The sequence below is a fragment of the Lissotriton helveticus genome, chromosome 4_1 (assembly GCF_964261635.1).
Source record: "Lissotriton helveticus chromosome 4_1, aLisHel1.1, whole genome shotgun sequence".
Taxonomy (NCBI): Eukaryota; Metazoa; Chordata; class Amphibia; order Caudata; family Salamandridae; genus Lissotriton; species Lissotriton helveticus.
In genome coordinates, this window is record NC_136063.1 from 1,056,520,739 (window position 1) to 1,056,542,511 (window position 21,773).

At 43.5% G+C, this 21,773-nt stretch overlaps 1 protein-coding gene across 6 annotated transcripts in view; it reads right to left on the bottom strand.

Annotated features, from left to right (window-relative positions):
• CTNND2 (catenin delta 2) overlaps positions 1–21,773 on the bottom strand; it is a 3,216,642-nt gene that overhangs the window by 313,482 nt on the left and 2,881,387 nt on the right. For 4 of the 6 annotated variants that reach the window (XM_078687653.1, XM_078687652.1, XM_078687651.1 and 1 more), the window contains one exon: positions 15,068–15,193. The exons of the other annotated variants lie outside the window; for them this stretch is intronic. In XM_078687653.1, coding sequence (XP_078543779.1) covers positions 15,068–15,193 — 126 coding nt within the window. The remainder of the gene's footprint in view (positions 1–15,067; positions 15,194–21,773) is intronic. 6 annotated transcript variants of the gene reach the window in all.

Here is a 21,773-nt window from a genome sequence, read left to right on the forward strand (position 1 = left end):
AGTCAGAGAAGAACATATAAGTTGGTGAGGGAGGGGAATTGAGCCGGGAGCTGGACAACGGATAAGTCAAGCATACAGGCAATGAAAACAGTTAAACATCAGGAGTCCCTTCAAAGTCAATGTCAGTAAACCCGTTAGACCGGTCAGGGACATGGAATCCATGGCACCCGGGGCTAGCCTCGCTCACAGTGCTGGAGCATCCTGGCTGTAGAGAGGGCCAGAGGAGTTGGGCGAAGTGACTGACTCAGATGGATCATCATCGATAGGGAGAAATCATCTCGTTAAGGGGGATCGTCAAAAGGCTGGATTCAGGCCGGCGAAACAATGGCAAAAACAGGCCTCAAGCGCAGAGCTGAGAATCTGCTCCCCGCACCAAGATTGGGGGCTCACGTAGCAGGCACAGCGACCTCCAGAACAAAATGGAAGATATTCCATTCCATCAAATCTCAAACACCAATCGGGGAGGAAGTCAATCTCAATCACGGGAAGCGAGAGGACGAAAGCCAAGGAACTCACCGCTCTCTCCCGGGTCATCAGGAATCACTCAGGAACACAAGGCGGCAGCATCACGACGAGCACTCCCTGCTAGTAACTGGGGCAAGCGACTTGGGTGAAAAAGCAGCACCCATATGAGGCGAAGAAAAGAGGAAGTCGTAGCGGGAAACTGAGCAACCATGGCCATGCCCGGAAGGTAGGTGATGGCCGTGAACAGAACTGGAGGGATGATCCCAGCCCATCTCCTCTCAGGTACCTGAGAAGCTCAACTGAGTTTTGGCATGATGCTTTGGCTCCACTGGCGGCAGTCTTTCCAGGCTTCTCGCTAGCTGCTGTAGCCAAACAAAATCTCAATCAGCGAAAGCTGCCGATCAGCCCTGGCCATCGCGGGAAAGTATTCCAAGGATCTTTGGGGTTGGAGGTGGTTCGATCGGGGGGTTTTCCCAGGGAAAAATGGCAAAAGGCAATCCTTTACGGAGGAGCCCCTCTCCAAAGGGAAGTAATATAGCCCTAGACAAAGACAGAAGTTCTTGAAGCATCACATGGTTGGGTTTGAGAAGTTCTCCAAGCATTAAGGGATGATCATACCTCCCAGCACTAAGTAGCTATGAATCTTATTAGAAGGCTTGCACCAGCAGTCATATACTATAATAAAGGTTTTTACTCAAGCAAATCTAGATTCGTCTGGGACAGTCAAAATGCACATGAGCAAATATTTGTGAATTTCATTTTTTTTCAGTGTCTTGATCTCTACGTTCCACCCAAAGTAATGAAGGCAATAGATTTCCACTGTCTTTGGAGTCTCTAAATGAGGGGAAATAAGGCTCTATAAATCAGACAGCTTGAACATAAAAAAGATATATGTTTGTGCCTTGCCCTCCGCAACGACCTTTGACAGATTACAAACAGACAGAAAATTCACAATTTTCTCCAGTGGATCTTGAGTACTTACGCGGACTGACAATGAGAAGCTTTATATGGTTAACATACCGCAAATGAACCTTGGGCACACACATGTAAATTATCATACAGTGAAACCTAGTCATCGCGCATATGATTTTTTAATAGATTGAACAGATATTTGATTATTGGGGGTTGCTCTTTCAGGATAATTGATCAGTATGAAAAAATATCTTTTGCAATAATTTCATTTATTTGTTATTTGGCTCTGATGAAGTGACATCAGTAGTCATGAAAAACGTGTTGGCCCATCTTCCTGTGTGATATAAACTGAAATTGTGGCATAAATATCTTTACTAAAGATATTGAGACAATGGAGGAATTTGTATAGTCTCCAGTGCGGTAACTAAAAAATAACAAAAAAGAAGAGACCTCAAACTCAGTCTGATTGCAGTCTTTGGAGTCTCTGTTTTCCTCCATTCCACATCTTGTGCAATGTTAAACTGATGGCATCCAAAAGAATCCCCTATGCCTCTGCACTTTATATGTTGTAACACACTTTAATGGTGAACAGCACAATACATCTACTCCAGCATTTGCAGAATCATCTTTTGGATTTTTGCCTTATTTAACCCATATATTCTCTCACATTGCTATGATGACAAGGTTACTGCATCCTTCTTGTGCTGCCTAAATGTCTTTTATTTCCCAATATATGCACACATTTGAAACTCCTGACTTGATCAACTGACGTCACTAAAACAGTGGTATAGTGGTTGCCGAGTAGTCAACAGACTGTTCACCTTAATCTAGTGCCGATCAAAAGTACCTAGTAAAGGACAATATCACTTGCACATGTTGTTTCTTTCTACAGCCTTGCATCCTCAGATTGCATACAGTGTCAACAATTCTCCTCTATATTGCTGAAACCCTGCATGAAGAATTTACTTTGACCTAAAGCTTCTGATTGTCGCCTCTCCTCCGCCACAAACTCCTTTGTAATTAATACAGCTACAACTCTCTAGCTCAGTGCTTCCAAACCTTTTAGAGAGACAACCTAATTTTTAGAATGACAAGTTTTAGCGACTCACCTAGCTTTACAGGACATGAGGTGAGGTGTTTTTTAATGTAATAATAGTAATTGTTTGTGACCATCACATCCTTGACCATGCCTTTTGATATCAGACCGTAGCCAAGATGTTGATCTGCCCATAAAAAAGGAAGACGGTGACTAGCACAGAAGACTGGATCTGTAACACTTTCCAGAGTGAGATGCTGACCTGTGGCATCCTTTCATTAAAATCATGAGACTTCTAGTAAATTCTGGTGTTGATACCAGTGATTTTAGGAAAGTTGAGAGGCCCCATATGCAGCAGAGTATGGGATAAAGCCATTTTTATGTCTATCCATTTTTGTGATAAAACAAGGCCAACTAGTCTATTTTGGATTCAGTGTTGTCAACAATGATGTCATTTCAGTTGTCATAGAACATGTCATGAAGGTTGTAATAAAGGAGGTCCCCTGGACAGAAACAGAAGTCAAAATAAGAGACAACTGCTTCTGTGGAGATCCACAAGCCTTCAAAAATACATGTTTGATAAACTTGTGTTGCAGAATTATAAAAACTGAACATCTGGATAACCTGCAGAGGGGACTCCTGATAAGAGTTCTAGGAGTTATGAAACAGCTCTGGGATGCCTGCTTGGACTGGACAATGAGAGAATCCCTTAAGAGCAGGTCAATGCCATCAAACTGCTCCAAGGAAAAATGAGAAACAATGTGGAAGCTAACAGCACTCTGTTGGTCACTCTTCTTAATGAAAAATGTCACAGTAAAGTTCTGCAAGTTGCAGCCAGGAGAGGGAAAGTGATACTTGGAGAAGCCTGTCTCCTCTTTATTCCCAGACCTAACCCCTTCCATGCTCATGACGAGCCCAGCTCGTCATGAGACACAGTGGAGCTGTGCTCATGACGAGCCCAGCTCGTCATAACTGCCACAGCTCGCCCACGTGTGATTGTGCGGGAGAATTTATCAGTGGGCGGGGTTGTGACGAGCCCCTGAGCACAGTTCTACCCCCCCCGCGTGCCGTGGGGGAATTACCCACGCGGTGAAGGGGTTAAACACAGGGACGCTTTATATGAAACACGCCCTTATGGAGATTAACCAGACTTGCAGATAAAGGGTAGTTTGGCGTGAGTGTGCCTTACCACAAAGTCAAGAGTGAATATTGGTGGCAAACAGTTTGTGTTCTCACATGTAGACTCAGCAGCTCAGTCAGGGTCTTTGTTAATAATCTGCTAAATAAAAATCTACAAGAAAGGCTAGCACACATGACATAGGGTTTTTGTACACTAAGAGAGCCTAAGCCCCACTGGGCTGGAGGCCATCCGTTTCAATGTATGTATAAGGGGGAGAGGTTTCTTTGCCAGAAGGGGATCATTTACACTGTTATTATTATATATGTTCCAACCCTCTCCTCTCCCAAAGCCCCCATGCAACTCGGCCCGCTTTGTCAGACATAAGTGCTCTTTTGCAGAGTATGGTTTATATTATATTCACTCAAGTGGAAGTTTTTCGTTTTTTACATACACGGGGCATTCTGAAACTTTGTCTAATATATGATATTTGCTTGAAGCGCTTCCCTGTTTGTTTGGCTGTGATTCAAACCTAAGTATAGCCGGTGTAGCTGCATAGGTCACCTGGGCTTCATCTGCTCTTACCTGCTTACCCGTCAGCCAGTCACTGGAGGACTTCAACTACCAGCATTCTTGGGCACAGGACGCCCATAAAAGAAAGGCGCCGGCTCGCGGCGCGTTGTAGCCGCGCTCCCCACCTGGGCCTCATCTGCTCTTACCTGCTTTCCCTTCAGCCAGTCACTGGAGGACTGCAGCAACCAGCATTCTTGGGCACAGGACGGGCAGAATAGAAAGGCGCTGGCTCACGGCGTGGTGTAGCCGCGTTCCTCACCTGGGCCTCATCTGCTCTTACCTGCTTTCCTGTGAGCCAGTCACTGGAGGTCTGCAACGACCAGCATTCTTGGGCACAGGACGTGCATAAAAGAAAGGAGCCGGCTCTAGTCATCTTGTAGCTGCGTTCCTCACCTGGGCCTCATCTGCTCCTACCTGCTTTCCCGTCAGCCAGTCACTGGAGGACTGCAATGACCAGCATTCTTGAGCACAGGACACACATAAAAAAAAAGGTGCCAGGCGGGCCCGTCCACACCCATCGGAGCCCGGAGCAGGCTGGGTTGGACCCACTCTCTAACATCCGATACAATCTGAAGGTACTGTGCTTTTCTATGTTCTCATTTGTCACTCTAGTGGGGGTTTGACGAACAATATCCCCTTCTTTAACATGAGCAAATGGAAGGGACCAAATGAAAGACCAGGGGGTGGTGTTGCAGGCACGCTGGATGCTTCTCTCACGAGGGTAGAGACTGTCTTATCTCATGAAATAGAATTAACGAAGTGACGGATTTCTTTGGACACTTTTATGACACAAAATCGCTCCTCCCTTGGCACCATTAGCACGGAACCCCCGCCCGTAAGGGTCTCCAAAACAGCTTGTCCCTAACCCGGTCGTCCCTACACTTGCAACCTCCTCTTCCTCCCTTGTTGTAATATCAACCGCCAACATAGTGAACCGGGCCGAGTCAGTGCCACCCCAGCCTGACCCAAGTCACAGTGGACCCCCAGTCATGAGAAGAAGGGGGGGGGGCGGACCCACTAAGCAAAAACTCACGAAAGGGGCTTGTGCTGGGAAACGTACCAGGACAGACGATTTGGAAGTGGGCCAACCTGAACCTGTCAGCTCTAGGGACTCAGATACTGTTACTTTACCCATATTTCCCCCTGAGGAGGACTTCTTGAAGCGGATGAGGACTATGTTTTCTGTACTACTGAACTCTCTCATGTATAACTATCTAGAATTGAAGACAGGATGTCATCATTGGAGGTTGACTGCAGACTGCATCACACTTGTGACAATAGAACCCAAACAAATGTAACAGAGGGGTTGTAGGCCCAGACACAGGCCTTAGTTATATCATCAAGTGAGGAGATGGACAGTCACGTCTCTCACCAGTCTTCTGGGCCAGCAGTTTTGTCAGGGGGGGCCAGTTCTTCCTACAACGAAGGGAGCCGCCCGAATATTTACAACACCGATCCCCTGCAAGGTGAAACTGTAGGAATTATAAGGGCCCAGCAGAATTTACCTTCTGCATCAGCTTCTACTAGATGTTGCCTTCCAACTAATCCCCAATTGGCCCCAAGGGGGGGTGGTGATAAAGTAGTCAAACCAAGACAACATCCCAATAGCGAGCACCACTCTCTCCATCTTCCCACGACAGCAATGCCCTTAGTGATAGTATTGATAAATGTTCCACCTTTGAGGGAGGGCCAAGTGGAAACTACTTCCCAGCTGATGGATAAGTCCCTTCATTGGCTGAACCGTTATGCAGAGGGCTCTGGGTGGGGTGGGGGGGGGGTGTTACACTTAGCCAATCAAATCATCATGGCTAGAAGGGTAGGGTGGTTGGGGGTGTCCCCGTAAGTGACTCCAGGTGATTGCGTTGTGATCAACTTTAATAATCCCCACGTCGTAAAATTTATTTTAGATTACTTGCGCAGAATTCCTCCCGTAGGGACACAGAGCACTGCATTTTCACTGGGCTACTTCTATAGACCTCTCACCACTGGTTTTGGGACCCCCACTTCAGACTAGGTCAGGTTTACATAGGCTGGATGACTTGTAGATTCGCCTTTGTGCTCAAAAGTACCTTTAAATGTTTTTTGCTATCACTTCTATCATTTTTCTGTTTCTTCAAGCACTTACTACTTTCTTGCACCCTTTTGCTATGTTGCACGCTCCATTTGGGGCAACCATTGGTATCTGTAATGTGTTACAAGTGTAAATATTGTGATGAAGTTTGACCCGAAGATAATTGATTAAAAACCATTATCTAGATAATACTGTCGCCTATTTTATGCCCTTATGTTTATACTGAATGTTTACACGAATGTATAGAGCAGACTAAGGTAGATGCTCCATAAATGTTTAATTGATGATTTTGTGCTGATTAATTCAGTTCAAGAAACCATAGAGGTCTTGGACCATTGTTTTCTTATAACGTATGATACCCATGTCCAGAGCCTTTTGGGTTACCCCATTTCCTTAATGGCTCCATCATGGTCGGCGACAGGCCGGCCCTCCTCTTGCCTATGATGGCGAGGCATCACGGGATGAAGACGGAGCAGCTCTGCAGCTAATTAGACAAGGAAACTTACAAGGAACTACATGCATGGCTAAATAGTCTGGAGTGGAGGGAGTGTCGGCGCGATCCATCTCTTTCCCCGTCCCATACACCTATGACTGTAGCGGGTTGAACATTAACTCACTGGGTTGGCACTTTTCTCGCCCGTATCCTGGCACATGCAGAGAGGCGACTGAGGAGGAACTGGTATTTTTCAAACGCAGTTCCTCGCTGCAATATCCGCCAGGGCATCAATCTTCAGCTCAATTGTTGCGAAGAACAGCACACGCTGCACTCACTCACACGCTACACTCACTCACACGCTGCACTCACTCACACGCTGCACTCACTCACACGCTGCACTCACTCACACGCTGCACTCACACACACTCTGCACTCACACACACTCTGCACTCACACACACTCTGCACTCACAAAGTCATCTGGCAGCTTCCTACTGTAACAGACGCGTAGGCCCTTCAGGTCGGCACTCAAATTGCCTGTGGTCCCTCCTAGAGTGTAGAGCGACAGGCAGCATGAGATGTGTATACGGCCCAAAGTTGATGATTACTCAAAACAGTCTGGAATGAGTCCACGGGACATCTTGTAGCACAATCAAGCGCTGCTCCATCATGGTCGGCGACCGGCCGGCCCTCCTCTTCCCTATGACGGCGAGGCATCACGGGATGAAGACGGAGCAGCTCTGTAGCTAATTAGACAAGGAAACTTACAAGGAACTACATGCATGGCTAAATACTCTGGAGTGCAGGGAGTGTCGGCGCGATCCATCTCTTTCCCCCGTCCCATACACCTATGACTGTAGCGGGTTGAACATTAACTCACTGGGTTGGCACTTTTCTCGCCCGTATCCTGGCACATGCAGAGAGGCGACTGAGGAGGAACTGGTATTTTTCAAACGCAGTTCCTCGCTGCAATATCCGCCAGGGCATCAATCTTCAGCTCAATTGTTGCGAAGAACAGCACAAGATGTTTTTAAGCATTTAGATGAGAAAATGAACTGTGCGCGCGCTTTCCATATCTATGCGGCCATTTCCTCTCTCGCGGCTGTATTTGTTTTCAAAGGGGAGGACTGGGAAGGCGTTTTTAAAGGACGCGAAGGAAATGGTCATAGAATTGCAGTAGAATGGATTCCTCATCAGGAAATGTGCTTTGAGCTGCAGTCTGATAGAAACGTGCTGGATAAACAGATTCTGTGCGTGCTCTTTGGACGCCGTAGCGCTGAGTGCACTGTCGATGTGCCTCACAACGTTTAGTAACATATATACAGCATGGATGGGTCTAGGAGGAATGAAATAATGACCCGAGACACATATTTGGAAAACTTTCAGGGTCGGACTGTTGTTTAAACAAGCAGAACATAGACGATACCGCAGCCGTCACACTGACACATGAAAGGAAGCAGAAACCAGTCATTCTGAAACTAGCAGTGGTGCGCGCCCGTAGCCCCGAGCCCTAAAAACTCGAGACTGGTTCACGTGCGCCCAGCATCTGTCTTCAATTACCGCGGGCCCTGACAGTCGCGATAATTGAAGAAATATGCCCTTCTGCTGCGCGTGTTTGCACGGAATATGCAATAGGTGGAGCTACTCTACCGCCTATGGCCTATTGCGTGCTCCCTTCCGAAAACACACGCACGAGAAGGCCAATCGGAATGCAGCTGGCAAAAAAAAGGACGAAAAATCACGAGCAGCCAGGAATTTGTTAGGTAGCTTTTCGGAGCTTTTCGGAGACGCTAACTAAAGGACTCTTGGGCTCCGTCCACACTGCTACGCAGTGTGACGTAGGCCCGAGCCCTAAAAACGAATGTATGTCAGTCTGTTTGTCCTTCATGCATTACTACACCATTCATCCGATCGCCATGAAACTTTGGGAAGTTGCTGAGTACACTCCCGCGAAGGTTTCTGGCATAATCTTATTTTAAATAAAGCAAGATTAGAAGCTGTTCGAATACAAACTGATCAAGCCCGTTCTTCTCAAATGAACGAACATCGAGGATCGCTCCAAAGGTGAATTCCTCTAATGTAACCCGGCCCTCCTCGAGTGCAGCTACGTGCATTGAGGGGGCCGGAGAAGCTGCCCAAACATGTCGGATCAGTCTTCGTTGTGCCGAGACGGAGTGTTGGCGAGACGGTGCGGGATCGGGAATGAATCCGAGTCGTGATGGGGCGCAAGGTATGAGCGTGTAAGCGCTGTGCTCTCATACTCGCGTTCAAAAGTATACCAAATGCGATGAGGCCTAATCCGGTTCAAAATAGAACCGGAGGGGACGTAGTCTAGGCTGAAAGACACAGGGGCCAATATCGAGTGCGAGACACATGTATCATTAGAAAGTGTACACAAACCAGAGAAAAAAGTTAATATTTCACCTTAAAAGGCCATTCTGAGGATTTTCAAAAGATATAGGCCAATCCCAGAAAACATAGGAAACTCTTAATACTAAATAACATCCTATTTACATATATAGAAACTGTTAATAACTAAATAACATCCTATTTACATATATACAAGTATCAGATAAGCAAAGCAGAGTAAATCAATAACAAGGATGTCGGAGAGATACTTATCTTTCTGAGCAGCAGCAACATTCCTTTCTTCTGAGATCGCAGCAACGCGCGACGGGTAAGCTAGTTTTAAATAAACTCTGGGACGCCCATTGGTTAAGACTGTAGCAGGAGCAAGATATCTCCTGCCTGCAGGAGACCTGGGCCACAGAAGAGATCTTTCTAAATGGTTACCGTTCGTACCAGACAAGATCCAACTCGTCCCCCTCCGGAAGAGCTAAAGGGGGCTTAATAACTCTAATCCCAAATACACTAGCAATAAAAGTAAAAATGCTTGAAGGAACAACCCCATATTTTCATCTTATTATTCTAGAGTTCTCTAATCTAGATCAATGGCTCTTAATACGCCCTTTGCTGGAAAAACTCCATTGGTGCCGATCCGCCAACGGATCAAATTCAAGACCTGCTGTGTTGTCCATAAGGGCATACACGGCCTGGGCCCTGCATATCTGGTGCATAAGTTTGCCCCTTACAACCCAGTACGTACCCTCCGTTCCAGTAATCAGTCCCTTCTTCAAATTCCCACCGTCAGAAGGGCAAGACAGGGTGGAAAGGCACTTTCCTATCTTGGACCATTTGGTTTTTAGGAAACTGTTAAAGACTTTTCTGTTCCAATTTTAGCACCTTCCCTAGTTCTTTTGTCCTTCACTCTTGGTCTGTCTCTTGCAAGGGCGCAGAGATACTCCTTCGGGAGTCGATTCTAGCGCGGTACAATCCCATAAATAAATAAATAAATAAATTTTTATAATAACAACTTCGGCCCAAATATGCATAAAGTTCTGAATGAAGTGAACTGTGCCATTGATAAGGCGACCAATTTTATTAAACAAAAGGCTGCCTTAAATTTCGTATGGCTGGGAGACTTTAACGTACACCTGTGTAATTATAACTTAGAGCGGGTTTGTGGTGTGGAGGATATAAGTGGCAATCCTGTCCATCATTTCTCGCATAATACCTATGGAAATACCCTGAATACATTCATTTCAATGAGAAACATGCTTATGGTCAGTAACCTAGCCACTATTAGTGATACTTTGTCTCCAACATTTCACAGGGATCAACAGGAATCGACTATTGACTTTATATTGGTCACAAACCCCTTAAACATCAGGTGCAGCAAAGTAATTATGCAATTTAACGCCTTCAGTGACCATTCGATTCTATTGTATGAAATCCAACTTATGCAGAGGGTTATGACAACTCCCCCAGGTAATTGGTCAGCCTATATTAGCCAGGCAAAACAGATATCAACTGAAGTGGCCCAAAATTGATAAAACAAAGTTGATACCCAAAATAATTAGTAATGCCCTCCACAACATTAGTAATTGCCTAGATCCTGACAACCATCCCCAATTCATGGTGTCTTTCTTTGTAGACTTTTTAGAATGTATAAGGAAGTCACTCACTAGGAAAAATACTGGTAAATCAAAAAAGGATAAGGGCTGGTTTGACTCTATCTGTTCCAAAAAAAAGAAAGTCCTCACCAAAGCTCTAGGCTCCAAACCATGGAATTTATCCCAAATTCTAATTCTCTGCAGGGAATATAGAACGGCCAGGAAAACTAGGGAAAAGACGCTAAGGGAAGAAACTTGGGCCAAATTAGAACAGGCTTCGGCTTCAGGCAACTCAAAGGAGTTTTGGGGAATAATAAATAGCCCCCACTTTAAAACTCCGAATGACCCAGCGCTTGATGTTAATGTAGGGGAGGAGGAGTGGGTGGCTCATTTTAAAGGTATTTTTGCCCCAACTGATTACCCGTTACCACCTGTGTGTATTACCTCCGGAAATTCATTTCTCATTTAATTATAATGAAGTTAGGAATGGGATTGAGGCATGCAGTATTGGGAAAGTCCTGGGTCCCGATGGTGTCCCAATGGATTTTTTCTTCGACAACATAGTTATATGGGTCCCCCTTTTAACCAATGTTTTTAACAAAATCGTTATAGTGGGCCCCCCCCACGTCTTGGAAAACCAGTATAATCGTCCCAATAAAAAAAAAGGGAGACAAAAGTAATCCTAAAAATTATCGACCAATCTTGCTGATCGATACTACGGCCAAACTTATGGGCCGTCTTCTTTTGATGAGACTGGAGGTATGGGTGAGGAGCAAAAACATTTTAATGGAGTCCCAATATGGCTTCCAAGAGGGAAAAGGCACGATAGACCAATGCCTGAACCTCTCACTGATCATGGACAGATATGTCAGAGCCAGTGGTGGGAAGATTTATCTTGCCTTTATGGACCTATCCGCAGCATTTGACTGCGTGACCCACCCTAGCTTCTGGCAGATAATGGAGGAGATGGGATTAGATCAGACATTGGTCGACTTCATCAGACAGCAGTATTCTGACGTATCCTCCTCAGTCCGTTATGGGAAGAACGGAGAGTGCACCCAATCATTTAAGATCTTAAGAGGGGTAAGGCAAGGCTGCGTCCTGGCACCATTTTTATTCTCCATCTATACTAATGGTGTGGGAAAACATCTTGAGGGCGCAGCCTTGGATGTCGCTGTGCTTTCCAACCAACAGCGGTTACCGATTTTGGCTCCCAGTGATTCTTTGCAAACCATCAAGAACACATTTTTTAAGTCTTTCACTTCCCTCCCACAGTCATACTCGAATTATGTCCTACACATGAAACTGGCCCTACCATATATTATTGATTTGATCAAAATGGCACCACTCCTGCTGTGGTTTTCTATTTGGCAAAGGGAGACAGTCAACCTCACACAAACTTTTATAACACTTATTTTAAAATCAGACATCTACAGCAGGATCAGGTGGCTAAAGAATTAACTGCAATTGGCCTGAGCCGCCTTTTTAAAGATCCACCCACTTGCAAATCCCTACCAAAGCGGAAACTGGCCGAGATATTTATTATAAGGGCCCAATACTTGAGAAAGGATAACAACTTCTATACCCAGACAGCTCGCCTGTATGAACTAACTCCAGCGCTGGAGGAGGGAAGTTTTTTTAACCTGGCTGATGTCACAGTGCCACACCATAAATATCATTTATTAAGATTCCTCTTAAACCTGATTCCATTGATGGCAGGATACCCAGGGAAGCAATACAAACACTCTGATCTTTCCATGTGTCCCTACGATAACATGCCCCCACAAAATGATCTTCATGTTTTATTCTTTTGTGGTTTTTACCATCAAGAAAGACATAATTTTATTGTACCAATTTGCTAGCGCTATAATTTTAAATTATGTCGTGTAGCATTGTTTTTCTTCAAATCCTTGTAGATCTCTTTTGTGTGTTTTTCGCTAGCATCATTCTTATGAGCATGTTTGAAAAAGAGAAAAAAGAGAAAGCAGGTTGGCCCATAAGGTGATTTAGGACTGTCTATTACACTTTTATTGTATCTAGCTTAGATATATATATATATATATATATATATATATATATATATATATATATATATATATATATATATATATATATATATATATATATATATATGAAATGGATTTTATGATAAATTGGATGATAGTACTTTTTTTAATTATCAGGATTTATGATGATATTTTTTATCCATGTCTTTTTATAAATTGTGATTGGAAGTACTTTTATGATCTTATGTGTAATATTGAATAAAGGATTTGAATTGAAATTGAATTGATTCAAACCTAAAAAATGTACACTATTAATTCTCCTTGGAATAATATGTGGAGAACAGTTTTCAGCATATACAGTGAATTCTAAACCTGTGCTAAAGGACGTACGTTCTTTTCCTTTGTCATAATTATTTGGTTACACTTCACAGAAACATGGCACACCTCATATAATAACACTGTCTGGTGCACAGTTTGTGAGGTTCAGACAGGGGACCCATCCAAAGATAGCCATAAAGATACAGTGAGTTATTCACTGACTTCAGTTCTGCTTTGTGGATTTTTTAATTGCGTTGTCTCCTGTGATGGTTTTAATCAGTTAAGAGTGTTGAATATTCAGAAACACAACTGCGGTATTTGTCATCCATCCAACTACAAGTGTATAATAATGCTACTAGCCCCACTTATCACTCTCAGTGTTGACCAATACAATATCTCCTTCACTCCTAACCTGTATGCACCTTGTAACTCACTTTCATCTCATTCAGCTTATTTGCTGTCGCAGTATTATCAATATCAATGAGCTTGAAATATTAAAATGTGCATTGTATGTATGATGGGGGCTTTTGAAGTGTAAACTAGATTGCGAGGCACTTGAGTGGTGTGGAGTGGAACTGTTGTTACAAACAGAGCCAACAGAGATACAGAAGGGATTGTAGCAAAAGGTTAAGGCAATTAATTTGGCTGACAGGGTGGGAGGACAGGGAGATGTTACACAATAGGGTAGGAACATGAGAGAGGTGTTCAGTATTTTTTTGCAGAAATGTTCTGCCTCCATTTTTTATGGACTCCAATTGGTGGCCGGATGAACTTGGCAACGCCAGGAATCGCAAAATAATCATCAAAAGCAAACTGGACATGACCACACAAGTCAAAACCATCACCACATCCTGCTTCCACACCCTGAAGATGCTGAGGAATATCTTAAAAAATCTCCCCAGCATCATTAGAAAAACCATCACTCACGCCCTAGTCACCAGTAAAGTGGACTACACAAACATTCTTTAGGCTCTGATCCCCAAGTAACTCACTAGAAGACTCCAAACCATCCAGACCTCGACAGCCAGATTCATTCTCAACCTCCCACCCAGACCTCACATCACACAACAGCTCAGGAAGGTTTACTGTCTCCTGATATACAAACGTGCTAATTTAAAACTCCTCACACACATTCATTCAAGGCACTACACATCTTAAGCCTCCGTCGCAACTACTTCCACCAACCAGCCAGACACCTCTTGCTTGGCAGGACTTTTACTACCACACATCACAAGCATGCACAGAACCAGATCAGGAGGAGAGGCATTCTCCTACATCGCTCCTAAAAGATGGACTGGCCTCCCACTCCACATCATAGCCTAATCCTCTTTTCTTGAAATCCACATGAAGCGGAAGACTGAGCTTTTCATTTAACCAACCTAGCATATGCAGGCCTAGGCACACACACCTGCTGATAGCAGTATACACTCAGGGTGATACTGCATTTTACCAAATACATATTATAATGATCACCAAGAATACATCCAGATCAGAAACACCCATGAAGATGCTTAAAAAGGTTTCCAATAAAACTACCCATACCAATTTCATTGTGAGCTGTTGATAGGTGACCGTTCACACACATTCATATAAGTTGTCTAGGTCACCAAAATTGAAGTCTACCCCTTGTTCGAACGTTTTGTAGTAATAATGCACATATGTTCAGATATGGATCTCTCTCCTCTGTCACTGCAATATATAACTTTACTAGCTTGTGGTAAGGAGACAGCATGTTTACCTGAGCTATTTCTCCGGACAAGAAAAAATATTCTTCAAATAAACTATTTTTAAGTAAATATTAGACAATATAATAACAAGCTGGTATTTCAAAGTATTTTGCTAGGTTGATATTCATTATGTGTACATAGTAATATCCATGTACAGTTAATTATGAATTTGGTGCAGTATTGTACTCGGAAAAGAATATCTTGAATAATATGAAGGAATCAACAATACATGAGCATTATTTTATAGGTTAATACTAAATAGCGACTGTGATTTACAGGTAACATTTAAAGACTGGTAACAGTGCTTCTTAAGATTTATTTCATCCACGTTAAAGTTTTGTTATTCCTTCCATGTACAGTAATGCAACAAAGAATGAACAGGAATACAATCCATTTTCTAACTACAATTATAAAAGACAATTAATAAATACTGGTCAATTGATAGCCTGAATACCTGGGTCGGGGAATAGGTTCTGGTGTCTTGGCCCTGGGTGAGGGAATTTTGACCTTGCCATGTCCCAGAATGTTGGGTGGGTGACATTCCTCTGTCCTCAGCCCCTCTGATGTCTGAGACCTCCCGCTGCCATAAATTAATCAATCAGTCAGTCATTTATCATTTCATCGACTACTGTACATTTACAAAGAACTAGAAATTAACTCCATAGACAATTGCCTCTAATTATTCGAATTATGCACATTTCATAGATAGCTTCCTAGTATAATACTCATTTTTTGGGTTCATGTATGTATGTTTCCTTTAAATGTCTTAGGTGACATACAAAAACCTAATAACATTATCATTTTAACTGCTAGAGTGTTACTTTCTTAATACAGTTTAATAATGTCACATTCAATAAACGTTAAGCAGTTTTTATTGAAAAGTCAATTTAGAGCTGTGCAAAAACCCTCTTTTGCGATCTAAACACTGCATTTCTTTGAGACTTTGGGTATTCAGATATTTCTGGGCCAATGACACACAAGGCCATCACGAAACTGCATCTTCGCTTCATTAAACACCTGTCAGAAATGAGCTTCAGCTATTGTTTGGTGGTTCAGTGGTGAAGGACACCTGCTCCTTGAAGAAGGGCGGATTTCAAATGTATATGGAGCCAGAGAGACTGTGCTCTGTCAACCGAAAGAGGGAAGCTGCCAAAGATTCATATGCTATTCAGAGAATAATAAGTGGGTGTGCATTAAAAACAAAAAGCTATTTATTTAATACATGCATTGCTTCTTCCCATAAACACAAATGTAAAATCAGTGGGTTGGTGAGAATAGTAGGCTTTGAATGTTGAAATCTTAGCCTAATGCTCATGGAAAACAAAAACAAAAAAAACATTTTTTTTATGTTGCAATAGAACATTCGCCGTCGAGATTTTAGTTGTACCAAAAATGTGTAATTTCGACCTCATGTACAAGACTAGCCCTACAACAGAATGTGGTTTGCGGGCGTGGCAATTGGAACGGGACTCCAGAAAGGTAAAGCACAGGTGTTGGGCACCGCACGAAAGTGCTTTAAGTTCATGGTGCAAAGTTGGGGTTGAGAGCAGCAGGTATGAGAGACAGCAGTCAGTAAAGCTCGCAGTAAGAACGGGCCACACGAAAAGCTCTACAGTTTGGTAAACAACTAACACTACAATGGTATTTCTAATGATGCTGGGGAGCTGTTTGAAGATATTCCTCAGCATCTGCAGGGTGTGGAAACAAATAAGGCCCAAGCCTTTTCAGTGCCCAGACCACAGCAAAGGCTTCCCTTTGAATGGTGCTCCACCTCTGTTACCTGGAAAATAGTCTCCTACTAAGGAAGGCTGCAGGTTGGTCCAGGCCCTCCTCATTTAACTGCGACAGAAAAGGCCCCCACATCATGCTCTAGGCACCAGTCTGCACCACTAACTCCTGGGAGAAGCCAGGAGCCTTGAACATGGGTGCCATGCACATGGCCTCCTTCAGGGTGTTGAGCGCCATTTTGCTGGCCGCATGCCAAAAACTGGTGCTCATAAGTGCCTTGCATTTTTCATTGGCGCAGGAACTTTAAACATTGTTTGGCAGCATTTCCAGCTGGCTGGGGTGTGACTTCCTCCTCTGACTTTCCTTGTGTGGAGGAACGGCTGCCTACATGCCAAAAACCAGCTTTCAAGCACCTCGTATTTCTGACCTTGCGGACCGTGCCCCGGCGCCCCCCTTCTTGGTTCTCTGACAGAGCCCCTCTGTCTTCACATCCAGAAACTAATAAGGTTGTGTTAGATTGTATCAGTAGCCTGGAGTTAACAGTTGCATTGTGCTAATTCTTTACATGGCAAATGAGGAAACCAAGGGGAATGACCCGCTGCTATCAGGAGATATTAATAAGATATTTAGGGGTATATTTACAAGGGTAAAGCCCTTCTCCATATTTACAAAGTGGCACTACGCCACCTTGTAAATACGGCCCCTTTACATGCATTACTTTGTATGAAAGTGGTGCGCAATGGGTGTTGCATTTTGATGCTACCCCGGATTTACAAGGATGAGTAAATCTGAGGCAGCGCCAAAAATTAGCGCCATGCAATAGCGGACTTTAGAATGGCACAATGAGGAGAAATACTTTTATTTCTCTTAGTTTTTGCTTTTTCTGTGTGTGCAGCACACATAGAAAGCAAAGCACCATTAATGATTGTTTATGTGCAGGAAGGTGTCCCTTCTGGCACAAACAATCATTAAATAATTACGATTTGCTACTTCTATGTGTGCTGCAGAATGCGGCACACATAGAAGCAACAAATCATCATTACTGATTGTTTATGTGCAGGAAGGGACACCTTCCTGCACATAAACAATCATTCAATTGCCTGCGTTGGCGCTGGGCAGCTAATTTGAACACCAGCATTGGGAAAGACTCAGGGGTGTGTCATATTGTTGTAAATACAGCGCATCCCTGTGTTTTGGAAACATCAGAGGGCGGCGCTGCCAAATTTGGCGCAGCTCCGCGCTCTGACATTTCCTTGTAAATATGCCCCTAACTGTTCGAAGCGCTTACCTAACTGCTCCTTTAGAGATATCGAAGCACTCAATAAAGAATTTGACTTTCTTTCATCTGATACACCAACAGCTCTTCCTCCTGTCCGTCCACCTCTTCTAATCCACAAAATCAGTCGCAAAATGATTTTTTAAATAAAATCTCACATCGCGCTAAAGAGAAATCATGTTCAAGGGTGTCTACTACTATGTCTAAGAAATTGCTGGTGAGAGAGGGAGTCAAAAGTCATAGCGGACAGAGCTCAACAACGAGGGGAATGATCAATCCGGCATTTGACACTATTGTTTTTTTTGTCCTCATCTCACCTATAAGCGTATAGCAGAGTGTTACAGCCGTTGTTACGTCTCTGGGCTCCCTCCGGCCAACTGTGATTGCTTAGGTCTCCCGACCAACTCCTTTCACCGGAGTTAAGGTGTAATCATAGGACCGGGTACCTGCGCTGTTGATTACCTAAGCAACCTTAAATCTTGGCCCATATTCACAAGGGGCTGCCAAAGGTTAATCTGGGTGCTGCTGGGACCAGCACGATCCAGGCGGGCCATTGCCAATGTCGATTTGAGCCAATCTTCCGTTCTTGAGGGGCTGAGATCTTTCCACTTTGCACAGATTTCCCTACGGGCCAGCAAAATAAGACATAACAATAGTCCTTTATCTCTCACTGCCAAGTCCATTGTTGACACACGATAGTCAGCAAAAGACATATTTACCACTATGTTCAAATCAAAGATCTTGCAGAGAAAATTCCCAATCCCTTCCCAAAATGGGTCCAAAACCGTGCACTCAAAAAAAAAATGAATATCGTCAGCTTTAGGGGCCATACATCTGTAGCATTTCGGCACGGGGGTGGGGGCGAACTCCGCAATCTTTGCTGGAGTATAGTATATTCTATTGGTCCCAAAGAAGTGATTCTTCATTAAACTGGCAGATTTGGTGTATTTATAAAGAAGTTTTAAGGAAGGTTCTAGGAGATCCCCAATAGTAGACTCAAAGGTAGATTGTAGAGGCCTGTCTTGGGATATTCTGATCGTCTGCTTCCACCAATTTCCTATACCAGATTGAAATTTCTTTCTTCAAGGGTTGTGGTGATAAGAAAAGAAGCTCTGTATCCCAGTCTCCCCTAACCCCCCGGTCTCCCCCTCAAACCAGGATTTCAGTTGCAAATTTGACACTATTGTTGACATTGCTGGCGGCCAAAATCTGGGAAACAGGGGAAATTGAAGCTTTTCCCCTGAAACTAATTGCACTACAGAAAGAACCCCTGATGGGGTCAGTGTACCTGATTGTGAGGAAATTCAACAGCTTAGTGGGATTGCTATTCCTACTGATCCACCTTTTGTAAATTCAGCGCCTGATAATTCTACCAATATCCCTACCTTAGCAAAGCTGCTGGAAAAATATGTGCATCTACAGCTAACGAACCATATTGATCACTTTGACCTTCTTAACAAACACCAATCAGGTTTCCGTACAGGCCATAGCACAGAATCAGCCATGACACACATTATTGACGATGCGCTGCAAATACTCGATCAAAATGGATCCTGTTTACTCATCCTACTGACCTCTCCTCGGCCTTTGATACGGTCAAGCATGAGAACCTGTTAGACCTCCTGAAACACAGACTGGGTTTTTCTGGGGCAGTGCTAAGCTGGTTCACATCATTTTTCCAAAATCGGACACAACAATTCAAAGTCAATAACACCCTGTCCAAGCCCGTCCCAGTATCTTTGGGAGTCCCGCAAGGATCAGCACTATCCCCAACACTGTTTAATCTCTTCCTCGAACCTCTCACCAAAATTTTACAAACCTCAAACGTGCAATATCACATGTATGCAGACGACATACAATTATACCTCAAGATCCACACCCTAGAGGACGTCAAACTACTTAATCCAGCGCTTAGGAATACCCAAACGTGGTTGGCAGAAAATCATCTCAAACTGAATGCCCTAAAGACTGAATTGCTACTAATAGCTCCTCCGGCCCAAATCCCCAAAATGCAAGATTGGTTCAAAGATATCACTGCGTTCAACGTTCAACCTACCATCGTGGACTCAGCGAAATCACTAGGAATAACTTTAGACAGTAACCTCAACATGCAAAAACTCATCAGTAGTGCTACCAAGGGAGCAAACTTCCAAATAAACACACTGAGGAAACTGAAACCCTTCCTACCTCACAATGACTTCAAGCAAGCAGTAAAGGCACTGGTTATACCTAGAGTGGAATATGGATGTATATTGCTCTGTGGCCTACCTAAAGCGTCAGCTGCACCACTAAGAGCTTCAATCAATGGCGCAGCAAGACTCATAACTGGGTCTAAACGTAGCTCCCACATCTCCCCGGACCTTCAATCCCTGAACTGGCTACCCCTGGAGGCGAGAATTCATTTGAAAATTGCATGCATGACGCACAGAGGCAGGCATCACAAGACACCCAGCTACCTGTCACAGAAACTGACGATTTCGGGTGGGTCTAGATCCACAAGAAATGCAGAAAAGACTACTACTGAAACCACAACAATTCCATAAGAAAAAAACTTATAACAGATCCTTCTCTGGGATGGCGCCTAGAATTTAGAATGCCTTACCCCCAGAAATCAGACTTAACCCGTTCACTACCTCTTTTAAAAAGAAAGTAAAATCCATCCTCATGGCCAAATTCACATGAGTATGTGCTACTGAAACCCTGTTACGAGATGCACACGCGCTCCCAACCACAAGACATTTTTTTTGATGTTACATCTTACTATGCGGTTTTTCTTTTTTATAATTTGCCTTGTACATAAGTTTTGGATTTGCTCTTATTTACTGTAAAAGTAACATTTATTGTTTGTATAGCGCTCTGATATCTGCCAGGATCTTGTTCGCGCTCTATAAAACTTTCAAAATAAAATAAATAAACTGAAATTCTCACATTAAAACCTCTGGTGATGTTGTTAATGGGTATTCTCAAGGCAGCTTAAATCAACATCTCTTCCTCCTCCAATCTCACCACTGGTTATGTTACAAATAACGTTTTGAACAAAAGGCGATACAACATTCTGTGGAGGTATTGCAGCAAAATACCAATCCTGTGTCCTTGAGCATCAATCATGATTTAGACCCAGCAGCAAGGGCAAATACTTAACTGCTGGACAGAACAAGGTTTTTAGCACCGACAGCTAGCATGAGGCAGGATACACCAATTGGCAACTCTCAGGGCCTGTATCAATGCTTCTTTACCTCGCATGGACCTCCCTCCCGAAGCCACGACCTATGTACTGGTGATTAAAGAAGGTTCCAAAACCCACAATGCACAAATCTCAGGAATCCCTAGAAAATAAAGGTGTCCAATGGCTTGGGGCTGACATGAAGTATGTAAATATTCTCACCAAAGAAATGATCATGGTAACTCAAGTAGCCTGGATTGGACGCTCAGTGAAAGACTGCAAAGGGGACTGTGTGATTATTAATTTTTATTTGTTTCACTTTGTGCACTTCTTGCTAAGATCTTATCTTGGTAACATAGTCCAGTTTGAAGGTCCCCAACTTGTCCCCTTGTTAATTTTATAAACCCAAAGTCAATGTTAGTATGCTCATTCGTTTATGCCCTATGACCAGAAGTTTTCCAACTATGTGACCTGCATTTGAGCTACCCCTTTAGAATTGCTATCAACATCTAGCAAGTGTTGAGGAAGTTGAATAGCATGTGGCAGTTGGCCTGGGCTGTTTAAACTCATGGGATTGTGATCATTGGTCCTTCCTTCCTTAGGTAATCAACAGGACAATCTCGATTGATTTTTTGTTCCACTGAAGCAAATTCATACAGTAAGGGAGAAAAATAGACTTGGAGTAATGCATCCTCTTTACAAGGCCAAGAGACATATTCAATTTCAAGACCTATGAATGCCCAAAACCAATTTATAGACTACCTATATTTGATATTGGTTGGCTGTACCCATTTAATAGTCCGCCTTAGTTTCTTATACCTCGGAAAATGCAGATTACAAACGATTTAGGAATTAGTTGAGAACATATAGTTGACATAGGTAGAGGAGGTAAAGAGATTGTGGATCATTTGTACAACATTACAACTGCCTATTAAGGAAGGAACTGTTTTAAAATGTGTGATGTTCTAATAAACAAACTCTAATAGCCCCACG